The 17,902-nt window shown below is 30.5% G+C and overlaps 1 protein-coding gene across 4 annotated transcripts in view; it reads left to right on the top strand.

Annotated features, from left to right (window-relative positions):
* dennd1b (DENN/MADD domain containing 1B) overlaps positions 1–17,902 on the top strand; it is a 196,126-nt gene that overhangs the window by 84,945 nt on the left and 93,279 nt on the right. For all 4 annotated transcript variants that reach the window (XM_073937880.1, XM_009296375.5, XM_073937881.1 and 1 more), the window contains 3 exons: positions 289–338; positions 1,252–1,371; positions 11,041–11,110. In XM_073937880.1, the coding sequence (XP_073793981.1) occupies positions 289–338; positions 1,252–1,371; positions 11,041–11,110 (240 nt within the window). The remainder of the gene's footprint in view (positions 1–288; positions 339–1,251; positions 1,372–11,040; positions 11,111–17,902) is intronic.

Genomic DNA, 17,902 nt, shown 5'->3' on the forward strand with positions numbered 1-17,902 from the left:
TTCACCTAAAGAATAACAATGTGTGCTAGCAACATAAACATTCACAATTTTTTGCCTTCACACCGACACTCTTTAGGCACTCAATACATGTTAGCAACCTCATAGAAACACCCTAGCAACATGTCATCTGTTCATCACATAATCCTCTTGTCATGTCATCTTCAAGTCATTAATTAAGCCTTATCCCTTGAATGGTCTGTAATGTGTGTGTGTGTGTGTGTGTGTGTGTGTGTGTGTGTGTGTGTGTGTGTCTCACTCTTTCTCTCCCCCTCTCTCATTTCTTTTCAGGAGGTCCTGCAGACAGTGCCTAAGTTCTGCTTCCCATTTGACGTGGAAAGGTAGGACATCCCTCTCGCTTCCCAGCAAATAAGCCAATCGATGTGTGAATTGGGAAAGACGAGGATGTTTGTTTATACAACACGCATTCACACATGCTCAAGAGGCTGTCGCAAATGACTCACAGGGTGGAGCCGCACACCTCCATACTTCTGTTCCTAATGTCAGACCCTTCATTTAAACGCTGCCGGAATAAACGAAACCTTCATCCAACAAGGAAACAATGCCTGTTCTGACCGAAGGACGCAATAATATTCTCACAGACAGCCTGTGTGTGTGTGTGTGCGTGCCTTGTATTTCTTACATTCCTAATGTCCAATGTCCACTAATGCAACAGTATCAGTACATTTAGACCTTGTGAGGATGTTTTATTTACTACTTATTGGTATTTATGAGGAAAACGGCTCATAAATCACACAGAATTGAGTATTTTGGTCAATGAAAGCATGCAGATTGTTTACTGGGTTGGGTTTATGGGGGTAGAATATTCAGTTTGTACAGTATGAAGATCATCGTGTCTATATGGGAAAGTCCACATAAAGGTGTGTGTTTGCTTGTGGAAATGAAAAATGGAAAGTGCTGTTGTATAGTTTATGTGCAGTGTTACAAGTTCATTGCCGTTTTGCTGAAGCCGTTTTGCTGAAGCCTTATTGCTGCCATCTAGTGGAGATCTAAGACTCTCTCCTGTCACTTTCAGCTGTTAGAGGCTACAAAATGTATCTTTCTGCTTTCAAATGGGTGTGAAATTAGATTAAGATGATCCTTTTTAATATTTAAGTCAGTTATGATTGTGGATTATAAGATTTAGTTGGTGTTGTTTACAGTGTTTGGATCATATATCCTTGAAGTAGTGTGTGTGATTTATATATTTGTAAATGATGTGTGCTTTTTGTGTGTTTGTTTGGTGGCCTGCAGAGTTTCTCCGACTCAGGTGGGCCAGAACTTCACGTTTGTGCTCACAGACATTGAAAGCAAGCAGAGGTTTGGGTTCTGTCGGCTGACGTCCGGCTGCAAGCTCTGCATCTGCTTGCTCAGGTAAGAGAAATGAGAACATGACCGATTTGTTTTATCCTCAATCTTTCGTTGAGTCTTTAAACATTCATTTGTTATTAGTTAAATTTTCTTTTTAGAATTTTGACAGTTTGCATCATCAAATCAGTACATATGATGACAGATTTGAACATAGTATAATAAAGATTCATTGCGTGATCAATTGGTTCATGAAACTATATTTTTTGAAAACAAGTAACAGTTGAACCCCCTAAATTATTATTCCCCCTGTTATTTTTTCCCCAATTTCTGTTTAACGGAGAGATTTTTCTCACATTTTCAACACATTTCTAAACATAATAGTTTTGATAACTCATCTCTTATAACTGATTTATTTTGTCTTTGCCATGATGATAGTAAATAATATTTGACTAGATATTTTTCAAGACACTTCTATACAGCTTAATGTGACATTTATTGGCTTAACTAGGTTAATTAGGTTAACTAAGCAGGTTAGAGTAATTAAGCAAGTTATTGTATCACTATAGTTTATTCTGTAGAATATCGAATAAAAATATAGCTTAAAGGGGCTAATAATTTTGACCTTAAAATGTTTTTTAAAAATTAAAAACTGTTTTTATTCTAGCCGAAATAAAACAAACAAGACTTTATCTAGAAGAAAAAATATTATCAGACACACTGTGAAAATTTCTTTGCTCAATTAAGCATCATTTGGGAAATATAAAAAAAATCAAAGAGGGTTTAATAATTCTGACCTCAACTGTTTATGGATTTATACTATTTTATGAAAACAGATTTCAAAAGAATTCAAGAGTTGAAAGAAATGCACTTTCCAGATCATAGCTTAAGTTACTTAAATTGTTTTTCTAATGAGCATTAAAATCAGTCATATTTCTGTTGGATACAAACATAGAGATTTCACCATTATAATAAAATTTGTTGTTCAAATATGTTTTTGTGTGATAGGTTAATTAAAGAGGCATTTCTTGAGAAATATTATGTCTAACTTGTTGTTTTAAGTAAGCATAATTAGGCAAGTTATTGTATAACGATGATTTGATCTGTAGACTATCGAAAAAAATATACCTTAAAATGGTTTTTAAAAAATTAAAAACTGCTTTTATTCTAGCCGAAATAAAACAAATAAGACTTTCTCCGGAAGAAAAAATATTATCAGGCATATTGTAAAAATATCCTTATCTGTTAAACATCATTTGGTAAATAATTAAAAAAGAGAAAAAAATTCAAAGAGGGTTTCAATAATTTTGACTTCAACTCAAAAGAATTTTAGAATTAAAAGAATGCACTTTCCAGACATTTAAATAGCTTAAGTTTCTTGTTTTTTTTTTTTCTAATTAGCATTATTCATATTTCTGTTATATACAAACAGAAACAGTAAAACCAAACCATTACAGTAAAATCCGTTATTCAAATATGTTTTTGTATGATAGGTTAATTAATGAGGCATTTCTTGAGAAATATTATGTCTGATTTATTGTTTTAAGAAAGCATTTTAGATCTATTATAGATAGTAATACCCAACATTATTTGAAATAAGCTATAATGTATAATATTACGAAATGGTATATATATATATATATATATATATATATATATATATATATATATATATACATGCATACATACTGTACATACATACATATATTTATTTATTTATTTTCTGAGGAGACACTTAGAAAAACACTCTGTCACTTTAATGAAATAATAGTGTAAACAGATAAAAAAATAGCCCTTTTGTTTATTTTCAGGATTAAAATATGATGGCAGTTGCTTTCATATTTTCAGTGTGAGCTTCTCTATTGAGAATGGAAAGCTGGAGACATACATAACTGATAAAGCACTGTATTTAATAATACAAATACATTTAGTAATTCAGAGCAGCTCAACTGGGACGCATCATTTTTTTTGTCTCTGTCTACACGGTATTGATGGACAATCGCAGGTTTATCATCGTCATGATGAGCTGCTGTCGAAATCTCTCCTCCTCCTTCCAGCCTTTGGCCTTTGTTTTTTTTTTTCTCCCTTTCTTTTCTTTTTGTTTTTTCTCGCTCTCCTCTCGTTATTCAGGCACAGAGAGGTTTGCCGGAGACGCTTCGCCAATAATTATGCATGAAGCCCTGCTGCCAATTAGCTAGAGTCTCCCCTGTCCCTTTCACTGAGTTTTACATGCTAATTCATTTGACATATGATGTATAAAATTCATTATGCATTCTGAGTAGTTTGCATGGCTTCCTTCATTCATAATACAAAATGCATTCAAAGTTTTTCTTTTTTTTTTTTCACAATTCAGATTTCTTTTGTTTATGTTATCTGTGTGGGAAAAATATGGTCAAATGGAGCAAAAGATCTAGAGAAAGTTATGGTTTAACTTAAGATATTGCTTTAATTAATTCATGGAGTTTAACTTATTTCTCTCTTGCACACATGTTCTCCCAAACACATGCATACATACATATTTCTATACTTATATCTATACACACACACACACACCGTTGAAGTCAGAATTATTAAACCCCCTGAATTATTAGCCCCCCTGGTTATGTTTTCCCTCTTTATTTATTTAACGGAGAGAAGATTAATAATAACATAATAGTTTTAATAACTTATTTCTAATAACTGATTTTTTTTATTATCTTTGCCATGATGACAAGACATAATATATTAGTAGATATTTTTCAAGATACTAGTATTCAGCTTAAAGTGACATTTAAAGGCTTAACTAGGTTAATTAGGTTAACCAGGCAGGTTAATTTGGCAAGTTATTGTATAACATGGTTTGTTCTGTAGACCATCGAAAAAACTATAGCTTAAAGGGGCTAATAATCTTGACCTTAAAATGGTGTTTAAAAATTAAAGACTGCTTTTTTCTAGCTGAAATAAAACAAATAAGACTTTCTCCAGAATAAAAATATTATCAGACACACTGTGAAAATGTTCTTGATGTTCTTGTGTGTGTGTGTGTGTGTGTGTGTGTGTGTGTGTGTGTGTGTGTGTGTGTGTGTGTGTGTGTGTGTGTGTGTGTGTGTGTGTGTGTGTGTGTGTGTGTGTGTGTGTGTGTGTGTGTGTGTGTGTGTGTGTGTGTGTGTGTGTGTGTGTGTGTGTGTGTGTGTGTGTGTATATATATATATATATATATAGCAATTCTATAAATATATATATATATATATTACACATACACACACACGCACGCATGCACACGTGTCCCACTTTATATCAATGATATTTATAAAAGTTATATAAACATCCAATACCTTATATGACATCAAAGACTTATGTTTGAAAATATAGCAATTCTATAACTATATATATGTATATATGTATATATATATATATATATATATATATATATATATATATATGTATATATATATATATATATATATATATATATAGCAATTCTATAAATATATATATATATATATTACACATACACACACACGCACGCATGCACACGTGTCCCACTTTATATCAATGATATTTATAAAAGTTATATAAACATCCAATACCTTATATGACATCAAAGACTTATGTTTGAAAATATAGCAATTCTATAACTATATATATGTATATATGTATATATATATATATATATATATATATATATATATATATGTATATATATATATATATATATATATATATATATATATATATATATATATATATATATATATATATATATATATATATATATGTATATATATATATATATATATATGTATATATATATATATATATATGTATATATATATATATATATATGTATATATATATATATATATATATATATAGTTATAGAATTGCTATATTTTCAAACATAAGTCTTTGATGTCATATAAGGTATTGGATGTTTATATAACTTTTATAAATATCATTGATATAAAGTGGGACACGTGTGCATGCGTGCGTGTGTGTGTGTGTGTATGTGTACAGTATATGTGTACAATTGAAGTCAGAATTATTAGCCCCAATTTTTTTTTTTTTTTTTTTATATTTCCCAAATAATGTTTAACAGAGCAAGGACATTTTCACAGTTTGTCTGATAATATTTTTTTCTTCTGGAGAAAGTCTTTTTTGTTTTATTTTAGCTAGAATTAAAGAAGCTTTTAATTTTTCAAACCATTTTAGGGTCAATATTATTAGCGCCTTTAAGCTATACTTTATTTGATAGTCTGCAGAACAAACCATCGTTATACAATAACTTGCCTAATTACCCTAACCTGCCTAGTTAACCTAATTAACCTAGTGAAGCCTTTAAATGTCACTTTAGGCTGTATAGAAGTGTCTTGAAAAATATCTAGTCAAATATTATTTACTGTTTTCATGACAAAGATAAAATAAGTCAGTTATTAGAAATGAGTTACTAAAACTATTATGTTTATCAATGTGTTGAATTTTTTTTTATCTCCATTAAACAGAAATGGGTCTGATTGAATGATGTTTGTAATTGCACAATTTATAAAAAGTGGAGCAAAAAATGCAACACACACACACACAGTAAAGAAAATTTGTGTTTAATTTTTTTTATTCACACTCATTCACACTCTCCAGCAGAATGTAAAAGTGAAGTAATTAAAGCAGTTTGCGTCCCTGTGATTGTTGAAGTGCTGGGACCATAAAATTGTCACCTAAGCTTACATGAGGAAGTGGCCTAATGAGAGGGACAGTTTTATGTGGACAGCCCTTTGTAGCTCTGCAGGTTTAGTCCAGGCCAGCACACTTCAAAAACGGACGCATAGCCCTCGGACATCTGCGAAAAAACCTCCAAATAAAACAGACCCTCTTTCGCCCCTTTTATTTGAGGGCTGGGACCCGGCTTTGGCGTCGTCCTCAGACAGCAGAGCTTTTCTTCAGTTCGTGGTCATTTAGTGATATTTCTTTTCTTGTGCTGAACATAAAACTCCGGATGTAATCATATCTCATCTTGGGAAGGATACAAGGTGCAAGCTGACTTGCTTTTAAAGCTCCTAAATACCTCTTGTGATTTAGGATGCAAGTTGATTTAGGGGTCGATTAGATCGTACACGGTTTAAAACGAAGCAAAGAGCATTTACGCCGTGTAAATCTACAAAATAAAGGCGTAATATGAGTTTAGATTGATTTATGGAGTTGTACGGTTGCGAGCACTTAAGAGAATTTTCATAAATCATTTTTTAATGAAAATGATATCAGTAGAGCCATTCATTTTGAACCTTCCTACTGGTGTAGAAATAGTGCAGATTATTTAATGTTTTAATAATTTTGTCCTTTGTGCCATAATGTTTTTTCTAATAATAATTTAAAAATGTCATAATAATAATAAGAATAGTAATAACAACAACAACAATAATAAATAAATACAAATAATAGCAATTATGAATATATTAAACTATTAATGGAGCTGCTGCTGTTACACTGTAAAACCCATCAGTCAACTTTATCAAATGAAATGAGTGTAGTTAACTCAGAATTGACTGAAGGTTAGTTTTGAACTGTGTTGAAGGTAATGAGTTAAGTAAATACATCAGTACTTCAACTTAAATGGAGTAAGTTCACAGTACTCATATACATGATTTTTTTTTTGTTTAACTCAAATGGTTTGTGGCAATCAGTTTCCTTAAATGGTTTGAGTTGCATTAACTTATTAAGTTGTAACAGTACTCAGTTGGTTTGAGTTCTGTTCATTTAGTGGGTTTTGCTGTGCTCAGATTGCTTCATGTACTTAAATGGATTAAGTTCACAGTACTCATTAGGATTAGTTTTTGAACTTAAATGGTTTGTTGCAATCGGTTTCCTCTAATAGTTTGAGTTACCTTAACTTTTTGGGTTTTACAGTGTATTAGTGTGTGTGGCCTAGAAATATTTCAGAAGATTCAATATTTAATTAATTTAGTTAATAATGTTTTTATCATTGTGTGTCATTTTAATTTAATAATAAGAGTAATGTAGTAATTATAATACAATAATATAATGTTAGTTTACTTAATTTTAAATATTCATATTCAATTAAATAATCAAATATACAATTTGTTTTAGAAAAGTTGAAATATTATTGTGTTTGACCTCTTTTACTTTATTAATAAACAATTCTCCTGCCATTAGTGGCCTAAGTGATTTTTAAAAATTATAATTTTGTAATGGTTTGTTTATAATATCAATTTAATAAATAATATGAAATAGTACAATAATAACAAAGTATAATAAGGAGAATATTAATTAATATTGATGCTGAAAAAGTGTTGATTAAAACAACAATTAAATAACTCTACTTTCTGAATAAAAACCCCTAGAAATGGTGTTGTTTCTTAAATGTACATTTATTTATTCGTTAGGATAAACCCCTTGAGATGTACCATCTCATTTTTAAGGGGGCACCACAGTTAATGACAATCATATAATGATAACACCAGAAGACAAAAACAAAACATCCAAAAAAACACACTCAAAAAATAAAAAACATTAACAAAAGGGGAAGTAGTATACATAGTACAAAAAGATATACAGATCAGTAAATCAAATCACCACATAAACAATAACATCCTCAGAAAAAACAAGTACAGTCAAAAGTAAAATATGACAGCAAAGTTTGCTTAAACACCTTAAATGATGCAATGAAACGAATGTTAGCAGGTAAATTATTGCAATCTATTGGACGATTAAACATAAAAGCTCTTTTACTAATAGATGGAACGAGGAACTTTTTTTCTTTTTTATAATATTTCCCAAATGATGTTTAACAAAGCAAGGACATTTTCACAGTTTGTCTGATAATATTTTTATTAAGAAAGTCTTATTTGTTTTATTTCGGCTAGAATAAAAGTAGTTTTTAATTTTTTAAAAACATTTTAATGTCAAAATCATTAGCCCCTTTTAGCTATATTTTTTTCAATATTCTACAGAACAAACCGCCATTATACAATAATTTGCCTAATTACCCTAACATGCCTAGTTAACCTGATTAACCTAGCTTTTAAATGTCACTTTAAGCTGTATAAAAGTGTCTTGAAAAATATCTAGTCAAATATTATTTACTGTCATCATGGGAAAGATAAAATAAATCAGTTATTAGAAAAGAGTTGTTAAAACTATTATGTCTAGAAATGTGTTGAAAAAAATCTTCTCTCCATTAAACAGAAATTAGGGAAAAATATAAACGGGGGGCAAATAATTCTGACTTCAACTGTATCAAAAATCTAAAAAAGTATGAATTAATTGTTCTATTTTATGCCATGCTAAAACTTCAATTTAAGTGGACTATAAATACATGCAACCCAGGAACCGTCTTGACAGCAGTTAAAGTCAGAGCTTACAAGCGCTCAAGTCATTCACACGTAATTCTTAAGATTACAAATACATCTTCTCTAATCATGTCATGACCTGCGCATTCCCTCATTCGCCGGTGGTCAGTCTTTCCCGCTATCAAACCATTTGCTCGCTCTTTATCTGATGCTTCTGGCTGTTGAAGCAAGCAGCCTGAGTTTGTTAGGGATTGCCTGCAAAGCCCCAGATAAGTTGGTTTACTCTGGGAAAACACACGGCGCTGGAGAAGCTAAAAGGGCCGCTGAGATTGGCTCGTCTCAGCACAGTTCAGCATGATGAATGTTCCTCTATCAGAGGATTTGCCCAATACAAACACAGTTTTACTTACTAGCTGTGAAGAGATTGGGTTTGAGCTTATAGCCTATGTGGGAAAGAAAGTTAAAATAAGAAGAATGCTGGTGTGCTCCGGCTTTAAAACTTCCACCCAGGATATCTTCATAACCTTGACTTTAAAACAAAAAGATTTACATGCTCTCATTTAAGAGTATAATGAGCGTTTTCTGACATGCTCCCGGTTTAATCCTCTTATACATGTGAGAAATGACGGATTAGCATGTCGGAGCTTTGCTTTTTAAACAAAGAGCGAGCAAAAGAGAGAGAACGATAATGATTTTTTTTTCTTTGTTGTGCAATGCAAGCTTGAGCAAAGGTGTCGGACGATTACGATCTTTCAAACAACTTGTCATTCTGAGCCAAACACGCCGCAATCTGGGCCATTTTTCCACGTCCGTCTGCCATTTGCATAGACGCGTTTAATTTTAGTGTGACCTGGTTTGCATGCACGTCAAAATATTGGCATGTTAAGAGATGATTGTTTTAGGTTAATGGTCACCCCAATCTTTGAAAAGACTCTCCGCTTGAGCGCACGCAGCACTGGGCCCCTTTTCCTAAGGATTCGGCAATATGAAAATTTGCATTAGATACACTTAGTTGTGTGTGTGTGTGTGTGTGTGTGTGTGTGTGTGTGTGTGTGTTTTGTTGTCTGTTAATTCCAGTCTGCTGGAGAGCTCACTGACCCATAGAGGGATAAAAAGCAAGAAGATAAAAGAAAATCAAAGCACTGCAGTTCAGACGTCTACAAGACCTTTTTTTCTTTAAAAAAATAATAAAATAATAATCATAAAAAAGTGCTGCATTTGGAGTCATCCATTTTTTTTTTACATCCAATTAAAGTAATCAAGCGTTAGCGACAAACAAAAGAAAAGCTGATGTAATCGCTCTCGGTTAAGTGTGAGATTTCAGAGCGAGTCGAAATGCATGTTGTAATCACGCCTACATACCAGGAAAGGAGAAGTCAGAGCCCGCTAGCAGGCCGCTCTTTTTTTTTTTTTTTTTCTCCTTCACCGGATTGCGTAACAAAATAAATGGTGTGTGTTCTTGAAACCTTCAAGCCAAAACAACACGTTGGCTCCATTCCATCTTTAAAGGCTTGTCAACTTTGCCAAGATTCTGTCAGGCTGCAACACACACACACAGTCTTGGCAAGTCGTCGTGTGATTAGTTAATACACATTGATAAGGTGTAAATCTTTTTCTTTTTTTGCAATTGTGCTAGGAAATTAATTTAAAGCGGTGACATATGTACGGCGATGAGGCTCAGGTTGTGCATCTGGATGCAGCATGCTTGTAAACCGTCCCATCTCTGCTTTATTACAGGCTACAGTGTGTGTTTTTGTTGAAGAAACCAAATACTTTTATTTCGCTCGCTCTGTGGCTGGAATGTTTGAAATGCTAGTGTCGGCGAGTAAGAATGTAATTGTAAGATTCATAATTAGTTTTTTTTTCTAAATATACACAAAAATTTGGGGTTAGTAGGATTTTTAAATGTTTTAAAATAAGCTTCTCCTGCTCACTATGACTTTGTTTATTTATTCAGAAATATAGGGCAAATTGTAAAATAGTAAATGGTAATGTACTATAACTATTTAAAAGTAGTTTATAAATTAATTTAATAATTAATTTAATTGATTTTAAAGATGAATTTTCAGCTTCACTACTCCAGTCACATGATCCTTGAAAAATCACTTTAATAATAATAATAATAATAATAATAATAATAATAATTATTATTATTATTATTATTAATATTAATATTAATGTTATTAGTATGGTAATACTGGTAATTAAAGCAATAATGACTGGAGTAATAGTTTCATTTGACACTACATTTCTTTAAATGTCTTTAAATTTCTTTAAATTTCTTTTTTTCTTATGTTTAGTAAACGCCAACTTAATGAACAGAATAATTTAACTAAAAAAAAAAACTAAAAAAACTTTTGACCGGTAGTATCTTTTTAATACACATACAGTGATTTGTTTGCTCAATAATTCAATAATTGCTAATTTATTATTGTTTTTGTTCTTTTTTTAACAGCTATCTCCCATGGTTTGAGATTTATTATAAGCTGCTAAATACCCTTGCAGACTACTTATCAAAACACCAGGTGAGTAAAGAAAGTTTAAAAAATCTCATTTTTTCAGTTTGTCATCACATGGTGGGAAAAGCACAATTAAAACATTTGAGAATGGACCCTTTTCACAAGCCTGTCATGCGTTTAACGGTCATCAGCATCTTAAATCTAAATTCAGTTTTTAATATTTAGATTTTTTTAGTAACACATGAACATTTATATGTATTTATGTATGCGTTATATCATCTTTGCTTCAAATTACAAACAATGAATCACCGCTTGTGCGAGTTGTTTCTAATGCAGCATCTATGGGACAGGACAATAAATTTGACATTATCATCTCCTCTGGTTGCCGTCATCAGTCTCACACAATTTTATTTTCTGAAAGTCTTGATAACACCATGGTGAAGTTTTTCTTTTATTATTTGAGCAAATACGATTGTAAAAAATAATTTGTTGTAATCTCCCTTATTCACCACGCTCTAAGTTTTCCCAACAATGATGACTTCTGCTACTGAGAAACCTGTATGTGTGAAAAGGGTTTATGGATTGATTGAAACTGTTCAGAAAAGGCTTTTTAAACCTTATTTGTGATGGGGATTTGTAAGTACAGTTATACTTAAGAGACTTCAAATTGTCTTCAGTGAGCAAAATTCCAATTTAAGAAGTTTGTGCACAACATTGCAAGTTTTTTTTAATATATGTGCAGACAAATCTGTGATTTCCACATAAATGTGCATTAGATAAGTAAGTACAGTTTGAGTCGGAATCATTGCCCCCCCTGAGTTATTCGCCCCCCTCTTTGTTTTTTCCCAATTTCTGTTTAAAGTAGAGAAGATTTTCTCAGCACATTTCTAAACATAATAGTTTTAATAACTCATTTTTAATAACTGATTTATTTAGTCTTTGTCATGATGACAGTAAATAATATTTGACTACATATTTTTTATGACACTTCTATACAGCTTAAAGTGACATTTAAAGGCTTAACTAGGTTAATTAGGTTAACTAGGCTGGTTAGGGTAATTAGGCAAGCTATTATATACAATGGTTTGTTCTGTACACTATCAGAAAAATATATAGCTAAAGGGGGGCAATAATTTTGACCTTAAAATGGGTTTTACAAAATTAAAAACTGCTTTTATTCTAGCTGAAATAAAACAAATAAGAAAAAATATTATCAGACATACTGTGAAAATTTCCTTTCTCTAAACATCATTTGGGAAGTATTTAAAAAAAAGGAGGCTAATGATTCTGACTTTAACTGTAAGTAATGTGTTTTTATATGTAATGAAGAGTAATGTAATGTGTATTTATATAGCGCATTTACGTATAGTAATATGAAAAATATTGTATATATGTATTATATATAGTGTTTTTATTGTGTATGGCCATAGACCCAAAGCAATTCACAATCATGAGAGGGGTGAAATGCATTAATTGTACGTGTGTATGAATGCCTATAAGAAGCATTTACTCAAATGTCCATTACATGCTGTAATTTAAAATACAGTTGTTTTTAAAAAGCAACTTTTCAACTAATGGTCTTGGATTTGCACATTAGAAATTTAGATTTTATGCATTACTCTTACAGACTTTTCCAAACACCAGCTCAAAGTTGCACAAAAATGTGCATTAATTTAATCTGTTGCTGTATGCGACTGTGGTTTTATTGCACATATACACTTTATAAGATAAATCCTTTTATAAAACTATTGTTAAATAAATCTAAAAGTTTTCAAATGTAGATTATAAAAACTAGATTTGGAAACTTTTCGAAGCAAACATATTAATCTTATCTACAATTTGAGTACATTTTAATATAAAAGATTTTATATTAATAAGATTATTAAATAAGATTTAATATGATCATTCATTTAAAAAATGTTCATAGAAAAATGCACACATCACCAATTTTTTCACTTTTACACACTTGTCGCATTTTTATTACACCTGTATTTTTTTATGCTAAGTTATAACTAAGTTATATTAGCAATTGTAATAAACATGAATTAAATGATAAAAAAAAAGATTTGCTCAGATGTGTATTATGCTATATTTTATGTAAAATAATTCATAAAATAAATCCTAAGTAGAAATTTGCACTACACAAGATCTCAATAATAATAATAATAATTATTATTATAATCATAATCATATTTATATTAATAATAATAATTTGATTGAGTAAAACTGTTTATAAAAGCATTCTGCATGACCTAATATAATGCAGATTTCTAAATAGTCTTGAATGTCAAAGCATTGTCCAAGTTAAGGAAAGTCGTCAGATGTTTTTTAGTTACAATATGCAAATTAATCAAGCAGTATATGAAAGTGTATTTATGCACAGCTTTAAACTTGAAAGAAAGACGTTTGTACTATGAGGTCACTTTTTCATGATGTAGACTGGATGCCCTATTGAGCAAACCGCTAATGTCACAAATAGCATGGAAATTAGCCACGTTCCTGCCTTCCAGCTCAGCTCGCGAGCCAAAAGTGCCACTGCAAAGCAAAAAAAAACTTGAGTGTTTTTTTTTTGTGCTAAGACAAAGGGAAAAAAGAAAAGCGTCATCTATAATCCATCTCAGCGAAACAGGCACAGTTGGTTGGTTGCGCTTTGCTTCGCAGTGTTGTTGACATTTAACAGACCGAGCATCCAACAGGAAGTCAGTCCTTATGATATACTGGAAAACAAATTGTCAGGAAATGCAATGTGCCAAATCGTTTTTTTCCCCCTTTCTTTCTGAAAGTTTTACAACAGTAGGAGACGAGGAAAAGTTTGAATTAGGAAAAGTGGATGAAAATATTAAGCTCACATCAAATGAAAAGCAGAGTGTGCATGAAACTGAAGCTCAGAGTTTGACTGTCAGCCTGTTATCGTTTGGTTATGTGTGGCGGAGCCACTGAAAGAGAAGGGAGGAAGACCAAGCCTCCTCTACACAAACAAATCATGGGCTAATACACTACAAGTCACAGGGGTCAGGAATTAAGCCGCTGGATTCTCCATGTCATCGACCTATCGCATTACCAAACATATGACTAAAGCACAAGGTTTTTCTCATTTTCCAAATTCCATGTTAAGCGCATTCTCTTTCTGATTTTGTTTGTAAAAACACTACTTCATTCAAGTAAAATAATAATTATATTAATAAACTAATAAATAAAGTATTAAATAAGTTTACAATACAAAAACTTAAAAATAAAAAATAAAAAAAGACAGTATGCACCGTGTATTTATTATTTAATGCAACAATTTCCAGAGATTTATATTAAACGTGATCATTTATGTAAGAACGGATTTAGGATTATTTGAAAATTTGAGTATGGTTTCTCCAGAAAATCCAACAATCTATACAATACAAGAATAGCTTTGTGGAAATATACACATCTTTGTGGGTTTTAGTTTGGATGGAATTTTCCTTTTATTTTAGATCATGGAAATAAGTTTATACGTTCTTTCACCTTATAAGTATTTGCACTGATTTGCATTATTGTGTGATCATTTTATATATTTATTTCAATTCATATAGATTTTTTTTATTTGCTATATGCAACAATTTCTATAAAAACATTTTTATGAATGATTTGCGCTAGATGCAGCAATTTATGCAATATATACACTTTTTTTTTTTTTTTTTTTTTAGAAAATGATTCTGTTCATCAAGGCGGCATTTATTAAATGTAAAAATAAGTTAAATACAATAATTTTTTTAACCTTTTTTTTAAATAAATGCTTTCTTATTGTATGTAGTTTAAAATGAAATTATTACTCTAGTCATTACTGCTTTTCTTACTATTACCATTAATAATAATAATAATAATAATAATAAAAATAAATAATAATAATAATAATAATAATAATAATAATAATAATAATAATAAAGTGATTTCTGAAGGATCTTGTGACTGAAGACTGGAGTAATAAAATCACTGGAATAAATTATTAATTTAAATTACTTACAATTAAATTAAATAAACTACTTTTGAACAGTTATTTTAGAGTGCAATAACATTTCTATATTTATACTGTGTTTTTGATCAAATAAATGCATCCATGGTGAGCAGGAGAAGCTTATTTCAAAACATTTAAAAGCCCACTGACCACAAACTTTTGACCGATAGTGACCGTTTTTTTCTCAATTTAGTTTTTATCGCAGTTTCCAAATGTTTTTACAGATGTATGCTATAAAGGGTTTTTCACAATAGGTGCTCAAAACAACCAAACATCGGAATCCAGAAATGGTAGAAATGAAAGAATTGATAAAATACAAAATAAATATTCCTAAATAAATATGGAAATTACATTAATTAATCAAGGACAATAAGAACAATCAAAACAATGCACTCATAATTGTTTTGTATATTGTCAAAAAGAAAACCGATAAAACTGATTTGTTGCTTTTCAATTCATGCAATATTTTAAATTGAAGTATTAAATATTTATTTTTTAAATGTACATTAAATTTTTACATAAAATATAACCGGTAAATAAACCATTTTATGAATGGTTCACATTGAAATGTGCTTTTAATAGCTAATTTATGCAAGCTTTTTTTTTAGAATGATGTACGCATAATGCTGCAATTTATGCAAAAAATGGTTTCATGAAAAAGTGTGTTTACAGTTTAAATGTTTTGTTTTTAAATAAACAAATTAGAAATTAGCTTTAAATGCAGCCTTTATTGTAATTACAAGCGGATTACACTTAGAAGTGAAATAAGAACTTTTAAACAACAATAATGCAACAATTGTTGTTGTGGTCATTATTCTTAAAACACTTCAGTACAACAAATTCGTCCAAATGACTGATAATGTAAATTGTGTTTATTGTGAAACTTTAGTGAAGTTTACATATGCTGTATATATAGGGCTGAACAAAATGTCATTTGAGCATCGATATCGCAATGCGTTTATCTCCAATAGTCACATCTCAGGATTAGAATATTTATTCAAAGAATTTTTTTTTTATAAATTTGAATAAAGATTAAAAGATGTATATATATAATTTTTAAAAAAAATAATTTTCTTATTATTTGTACATTTAGCTATTTTGGAAATGCACATAAACAACAGGAAAGGAAACGCCATGATGTACATTAATTTTAAAAATGCGCAAAAAAAAAAGACGTATGCACATAAATAAGTAACATAAATGTATTGTTCGGTAAGAAATAATGCGCATAGACTACGATGGAAACACTTACCGAACAAATTCCAGTCTGCGCATTAAAAAAAGTCATATGATTTTGTTAAAAGAGATCATGTGATGATAAAAATATGAATAGACAAACCAGCAGGCGGCTGAGTACATTGTAAATATCTAAAATGTTGTTTTGGTCATTCTAAAACGCCGTAACCATTTCAGTATTTGTGTTATTATATTATTTATTACCTCCAGAAATGTCAAGAGCATTTACAGTATGCTCCTCGTGTCATCCCTTTAAACTCCACCATGCATTCATTGCTTGTTAGGATTTGTCTTCTGAGGCGCAAGTAATTTATTAAATAATGAAAAGATTCACGTAGCTTCTCCTACTGCAACAAATTTCGTTTTTACTTGCTGATATTTGCTGCAGTTTATCAGGAAGTGACAATTTTTTTTCTTTGACTCGTTGAATGGAAACGCTGCTTTATTCGAACGTCTTTTATGCAATATTCCTGTTTTGCGCATAAATTTAATTCAAAAGTTTGAATGGAAACATAGCTAATGATGATTATGTAATTTTACATCTGATTCTTCAATTTCTTCACAAATTTTGTTATAATTTTCTGCTCTGTTTATTTATTTTTGCTTATAATTTATTATAATTTATGCAGATGCACTCAAAAGAAAAAGACTTCATCATCTCAATCACTCTAAATAAATGAAATATTTACGAATAGACCAATTTCATATCGTTATGGATATCGCAGAAAAACTAAATATCGCAATGTTAAATACACATACACACGTATATATATACATACAGTTGAATATATATACATACAGTTGAATATATATACATACAGTTGAATATATATACATACAGTTGAATATATATACATACAGTTGAATATATATACATACAGTTGAATATATATACATACAGTTGAATTTTTTTTTTCTTCTGGAGAAAGTCTTATTTGTTTGGTTTCAGCTAGAATTAAGGCAGTTTTATTTTTTTAAGAACCATTTTCAGTTCAAAATTATCAGCCCCTTTAAGTTATATATTTTTTTTTCGACAGAATAAACCATCGTCGTACAACAGTTTGCCTAATTACCCTAAACTGCCTAGTTAACCTACAGTAATTGCCCGAGTTAAAACACCTTTAAATTTCACTTTAAGCTGTATAGAAGTGTCTTGAAAAATATCTTGTCAAATATTATTTACTGTCATCATGGCAAAAGTAAAATAAATCAGTTATTAGAAATGAGTTATTAAAACTATTATGTTTAGAAATGTTTTGAAAAAAAAAATCTCTCTGTTAAACAGAAATTGGGAAACAAATAAACATAGGGGTGAATAATTCTGACTTTAACTATATATATATTTTTCTGTTGGTTATACAAACAATATAAATACACTTTTGGTGCAAGATTATTTTGACTAGTGTTTCAACCATGAAACCATTACGTTTTAATCGTAACGCTATTTATTAGTTTATTATTTTTCATAATGTTACAAATCCCTCCCCCTTCCAAACTGTCCTACTCCAGTACGCATAAATGAGTTCTGTGAGCGAGTAAGCATGATTGGCTTGACTTTTGGCGTTCGGTTCCGCGTGAGGCGGCGTTGACTGACGAGGAAGGACAAGAGCGATGAAGGTTTATGGCGAGGGTAAATG

Source organism: Danio rerio, chromosome 22, assembly GCF_049306965.1.
Source record: "Danio rerio strain Tuebingen ecotype United States chromosome 22, GRCz12tu, whole genome shotgun sequence".
NCBI classification, from domain to species: domain Eukaryota; kingdom Metazoa; phylum Chordata; class Actinopteri; order Cypriniformes; family Danionidae; genus Danio; species Danio rerio.